The following is a 6,989-nucleotide window of genomic DNA, read 5'->3' as shown; positions in this document are numbered from 1 at the left end:
GATACAATATTTTATATAATTAAAACTATAATTTTAGTAATTTATAAATAATAAAAATTATATATTTTAATTTGAGTAATTGATATTTTTAATTTAAAAATAAAGTTTAGCTAATAATATTATTATCGAGCTAGATATATGCCGATATGAGTAAATATCGGTAGTCTTCGATGAACTTAACTTTACTAATGCTTCACCGTATATCTTTTATTTTCAGATTACTAATATCATTTATATTAATAACTCATATATATTATTACTTGTGTTTTAATATATCCAGTTTTTATAATTATCTATTCAAAATATTTATAATTTGTATTGCTGACTCAGTAATCTCAGAACTTAACACCTTGCAATATTCATTAATGATAATCATCATCTTCACTTTATTTTTTCATTTCATTCACGAAACCATTTGAAAATGAAGAAAGAAAGAACCGAAGCCACAAGAAAAGAAATAAGAAGTGTGGCTTATAAGCATATATACATACATATAATTATGACAAATATCCTTTCATTTAATAAACCAATGACACTTAATCAAGAATCATTATTATTCATCTTCATTTTTCTTCATTTATCACGGAACTTGAAAAGAAAAGAAAGAAAGGAACCGAGAGTGAAGAAGAGAGAACCTCCATGACCGTGAAGCTTCCGACTCCAATTTTTTGAGATTCGTAACTCCAATAAAAAATCTAATCCGATAAAAGTGTCTGTATCTTCCTTTTTTATGTAACACCTTACCACAAAGAGTTTTATGCTTATGTCATAAAATAGAAATTGTGTGGTATTACGACCTCTAAAATAAAATATATATATACATATAGTAATGGAAAGAAAGTAATATATAAGGAGCCTTAGAGGAATAGTTAAAACGAAACTGTAAAATTAAAAGCGCAACGTTCAGGAATAATGTTAACTTGTGTTCTAAGAAAACCAAGGTTCATAAGTTTAATTACCCCGAAAGCAAGATTAAAAGGTCAAGAATACAAGATAACAAACCCCCTAACTCAACCTGCGAAGCTAAGACTGGTCACAGAATATTTACATAAATATATACATAGCGCGAAGTTCAAAATACATAAACATAAAACCCTAGTTCTCCATAGACCTCTAAGAGGTATAAAATAAAGTTGTTCAGAGGGTTAAATACATAAGATTATATATTACATATACACCAAAATAACATACCATAAACCACTCCGCTGCAGAACTCCAGATGCCTACCGTGGTGCCTCTCGACCTGCATCTGAAAAACAACAACACACTATGGGACGAGGACCGGAGGCTCTCAGCATGGTAAAGGTGCCACGCACATAAGATATAAGGTCCTGGAAATGCCAGAGGCAATTCTAGAATGCCAATACTCAGATTAATAAACTTAAAACTTAAAGAATTAACACGGTAAACTATAAGCAGGATAGTTATCTAAGGTTCATAAGGGTCTAACTCAATCCTAACCTAATCCCTCAATTTACAATTCACTTGTTGTCTTATAAAACTCAAACTCTACAATCCACCTTCTACTCTTCCAACCTTCCAAATTCACCAGTGCACAGATAAAGAATACAGACAAAGCAATCAAAGGTAGAATTCAGATACACAGGTAGCAAGTATAGCAAATAGGCATAGTAATTCACAAAAGCAAACCCAAATAATGCACAATCAAACAAAGCAAACATATACATATGATGTATGCCTACCCTATGGCTGATGAGTCTCAACTGTCGGTTATAAAGCTAACCCGACATGTCCGGTAGCTAACCCTGGATAGAACACCACAACATGGAACATGTATTACTCGTCTTCCCATGCTGGTGTTTCAGACAAAACTATAGGAAGACGATGAAATGGACAAGAAGAAAACTGAGGTGAATCCAAGGGAAGGTAACTCAACTCACTGTGAGTTTTCAATATTCAAATATTAATTGTTCATACTAAAATAAGTTCAGACTCATCTTGAAGAGGACGAATTCATGTCTGGACATGCGCGCGTAAGAAATATAATTGGGAAGATGGTCAAGAAGAATTCTGAGATAGAATTTCAATACAATTTACAAAAGAAGGCTAGATTAATTTGCAAATATTCATTGACATCCTCTCTCTCCCGCATAAAGGATTCGGTCCAGGCCTTGTTTAGTACTTACAATTTATCAGTCAAAAGGGTAACTTCAAGACATTCCTTTCCACTACGTAGCACAATTACTGAATTCAATTAATCACTCTATGCACCCATTGGAATTTCTTACCTCTCAAGTATAATCCAAATTGAATGTTTCAAAACAAACCAACCCGCTTCTCCTGCGTCACTCTGATTGCTCGTCATTAAAAACTTATCCATCCATCTATAATAACCAAACTTCTTTTGTCTAATTAACTCAAAGTCATCTACCAATAATTTACCTAGGAAACATGGTTATTACAACTGAATCAGGTGTTGTGAATGAGTGTTGTATGTTAATAGTATGCAAGGTGGTTAAAGTTCGTTAACCGATTTCACCATTACCTTGGATGAGAGATCCATGACCATGTCGCTAAGATTGTTCTACCTTCTTCTTCCTTTTCTCCATGTAGTTACAAGACTTGTGCCCCTGTTTTTCACATGTAAAACATAACCCTGTACCTAGCAGACACGGCTTATCTAGATGAAAATTCCCGCACATGCGGCACCTTAAGTCCTATGAGTATTTCATCCTTTGCTTCCCTTCTCCATTTCCCTTATGGCTGCCACCTTCTTCATGACTATTCCAACCCTGGAAGGGTCGAGGTCTGTAACGATTTCTCTTAAACTCTTGGCTCCTTGGGGTTAAATTTGGGTTGTACTCCTTTCGATAACTCTCTCGACGGTCATTCTCTCCCACAACAGCCTTCCTTAGATATTCTTCTACGACCTTGCTCTTGTTTACTAGGTCTGAGAAAATTTTGATCTCCATCGGGCCCACAGAACTCAATATATCACTCCGGAGTCCTTCTTCATATTTGATACACTTCCATTCCTCAAAGTCTCCTGGAGCTCCTTGACAAATTTTGGAGAATCGTCATAGTTCCTCAAACATGTTCGTGTACTCAGCAATAGTCATCTGACCCTACTTCAGCTGCAACAGTTCAAGTTCCTTAGCTGTCTTGACCGAATTGGGGAAGTATTTCTTGTAAAACTCAGTTCGGAAAGCATCCCAAGGTATAGTAGCATCACACTGCTGCAGAAGGCGTTGCGTCCCTTGCCACCAATACTGAGCTTCACCTGCCAATTGATAAGTTGCAAATTCAACACGTTGATCTTCAGGGACTTGCTGTGTGTGTAAAGCCTGCTCAATCTTTTGAAACCAATTATCAGCCTCAGTAGGGTTCGTGGTTCCTCCGAATGTCGGTAGATGTATCTTCAGAAAAGTGGTGAGCATCATTGGCCCATTTCCACCATTATCGCCATTCCCATTATTGGTTTGGTTGCCTAACGCCTCAACAGTCGCATGCATAGCCGCAGCCATGTTTTCCAGGGTGGCCATAAAGTTCACAGGGTCATTTCCTATCGTTTCAAGGTTCGTATTTCCTAGTCTACCTCTTCCTCGCTCACGACCGCGTCTGCGAGTCGACATCTGGTTCCTATACACACGAAACAAGTGATATCAAGTTGATCAATCTCAATATCGCAAGTCTAGTGGTTCAAAGTCCAATTGCATGCTCATGAACGTTTATTCCACATATATCAGTTAGATATCCTAATAGCACACAGACACACACACAAACATAGAGTATGCACAGAAGCATAGTCAGTCTGTCCCTCAGGCTCTACAGGAATGAACTGCTCTGATACCATAATGTAACACCTTACCACACAGAGTTTTATGCTTAAGTCGTAAAACAGAGGTGGTGTGGTATTACACCTCTAAAATAAAATATATATGTATAGTAATTGAAAGAAAGTAATATACGAGGAGCCTTAGAGGAATAGTTAAAACAAAACTGTAAAATTAAAAGCGCAACGCTCAGGAATAATGTTAACTTGCATACTAAAAAAACCAAGGTTCATAAGTTTAACTAAACCGAAAGTAGGATTAGAAGGTCAAGAATACAAGATAACAAACCCCCTAACTCAGCCTGCGAAGCTAAGGCTGGGCGGAGAATATTTACATACATATATACATAGCCTGAAGTCCAAAATAACCCTAATTCTCCATAAACCTCTAAGAGGTACAAAATAAAGAAGCTTTTCGGAGAGTTAAATACATAAGATTATATATTAAATATACACCAAAATAACATCCCATAAACCACTCCGCTGCAGAACTCCAGATGCCTACCATGGTGTCTCTCAACCTGTATCTGAAAAACAACAACATAGTATGGGATGAGAATTGGAGGTTCTCAGTATGGTAAAGGAGCCACACACATAAGATATAAGGTCATGGGAATGCCAGAGACAATCCTAGAATGCCAATACTCAGATTAATAAACTTAAAACTTAAAGAATCATCACGGTAAACCATAAGCAGGATAGTTATCTAAGGTTCATAAAGGTCTAACTCAATCCTAACCTAATCCCTTAATTTACAATCGACTTGCTGTCTCATAAAACTCTAACTTTACAATCCACCTTCTACCTCTTCCAACCTTCCAAATTCACCAGTGCATAGACAAACAATACATATAAAGCAATCACAGGTAGAATTCAGATACACAGGTAGCAAGTATAGAAAATAAGCATAGTAATTCACAAAAGCAAACCCAAATAATGCACAATCAAACAAAGCAAACATATGCATATGATGTATGTCTGCCCTATGGTTGATGAGTCTCATCTGTCGGTTATAAAGCCAACCTGACATGTTCGATAGCTAACACTGGATAGAACACCACAACATGGAATCGGTATTACTCGTCTTCCCATGCCAGTGTTTCACCCAACCCAGAATAGGTATTACTCTTCTACTCAGGTAGGTGCCTCAACCATAACCCGGGTAGGAATTACTCGTCTAACCACAGGCAATGACTCGGATAGAAATTACTCGTCCATCCACAAAGTCATAACTTGGATAGGGATTACTTGTCCATCCTCAAAACCATAACTCATCATCTCAACATTCATAAATATATATTCATGCATAATTCTCATCAAACTCATAATATCAATCAACATTGCATTATTCTCAATCTTGCCTTATTCATCACTTTCAACATCTTCCTTCAGTACTAAGTTACCCCCCTTTCATAGCTTAATCTCTTCACTATACTTAAAACTAATATTTATGGTATAAAAGAATAAAAATAGAGGTTTAGAAGTTTAAAATCATGTTTAAAATACAAAAATTGAGTTGCTGAAAAACAGGACTCTGCATACGTGCCACCTTCATTTTTCTTAAAAGCTGATAAAGTACAGATTTCATAATTCATATTACCAATTTCTAGCGTCCATAACTTCCTCTAATAAATTCTATTTTTCATAAAATTTATACCGTTTTAAAGATCTTGAAATTATGTTTAATTTGAAATAGATTTCATTTAAATCCAAAATTCGAGGCTCAAGTTATGGATCGCCGAAGTTCATTAAAAATAGTTTTTTCAAAGATCATCAAACCCCTATTTTTACCAAAACCTCACTTCATACCTAAACATTTCACAACCAAAGCATCACCAAAACTCAACTCCACACATCCCATTCATTTTACAACACACCACACGCAATACTCTCAATTATTCAATAATTCCCCGCATATACACATACATCTTCACAATTCCTCAACCCAAATAAATAACAAATATACTCATATATATATATATATAGTTCCCATGCCACACATACTAACATACGCATTTAACCCTATCATTCAATAATCACCAAAAATAAATACTTCACCATACTATCATGAATGACTCAACATTTGCATCAAGAATTGCTAATCTATATCAAGTACACTGATTCAACTTCCATCAAACTCAATCAAATTTATCATCAAACACCAATACCACACTTTCAACAAAATCATCAATCACTACTCATTCTCAATATCATTTAATAATTCCATCAAAGTTACTAAACATTAACATAACTACACATTTCAACTTATCCTATGGTCATCTATCCTAAGTTTTCACAAGACATTATATATTACATACGAGAAACCAAAATCATACCTTAGCCGATTTCCACGTATTTCCCAAGGCAACCCACAAGGCAAAATTGTAAGCCTCAATCACCAAAATCCAATAACTCGATCTCACTCCAAGCTTCCAATTAAGCTTCCAACATATCCAATTGCCTCATATCACATATTTACATGCACCTAACATAATTATCACAAACATATTCCCAAAATTCAATACCCAAAACACAAAATCAATGAATTAGCTAGAGTTCTAGAATTCTTACGTTACACAAGCACCCAAGAAGCAAGATTGAACATTCTTCTCAAGCTAATTCGAGCCTAACCACCGGAATCAAGCCATTTTAAACATAATTGCTTATATAATTCGAATTTTATGGAGAAAGAAACTGATATACATCAATGGTTTTCATACCTTGTGATATACTGGGTTTTGTAAGGCTCGACGCTGCGGATGCGTGGCCACAAACGGTGCGGCGATCGGAGCTCGGAGCAAGAAGATATACGAGATTGAAGATTAAATGTAAATTTGAGTTAGGGTTCATAAACTTCTTTCTCTCTTCAGCGTTCCTTGCTGAATGAATGAGGAAGAAAGAGATTCATTAAGTGTGTATGGCTGAATGGGTTGGGCCTAGTTCGGTCGGTTCGGCCCATTCGGCCCAATTTTGGACAAAATTCTTTGAAATTAGAGTCAAAATTCTTGTTTTAATGAGCTCTATCTTATTTTACTATAAAATTTATATTTTTAATTTATTTTATTAAGAATTAATTTATTGACTATTTATTCGCTAATTTTGCGAGATTTACACTCTACGTATTGGTGTCATTTTGTATGGTAGAAGTTGACGGTGTCGTAGCTCTCCTTCCCCTTGAGTTCGGCCACTTGGAGTT

The 6,989-nt window shown here is 35.7% G+C and overlaps 1 protein-coding gene across 1 annotated transcript; it reads right to left on the bottom strand.

Moving 5' to 3' along the window:
• On the bottom strand, positions 3,087 to 3,593 carry LOC107607496. The gene has a single exon (XM_016309446.1). It carries the CDS (start codon positions 3,591 to 3,593, stop codon positions 3,087 to 3,089), a length of 507 nt encoding a protein of 168 aa, XP_016164932.1.

Source organism: Arachis ipaensis, chromosome B07, assembly GCF_000816755.2.
Source record: "Arachis ipaensis cultivar K30076 chromosome B07, Araip1.1, whole genome shotgun sequence".
Classification (NCBI taxonomy): domain Eukaryota; kingdom Viridiplantae; phylum Streptophyta; class Magnoliopsida; order Fabales; family Fabaceae; genus Arachis; species Arachis ipaensis.
The sequence above is the reverse complement of the archived record's forward strand: the minus strand, read 5'-3'. Positions and strand labels throughout refer to the sequence as shown.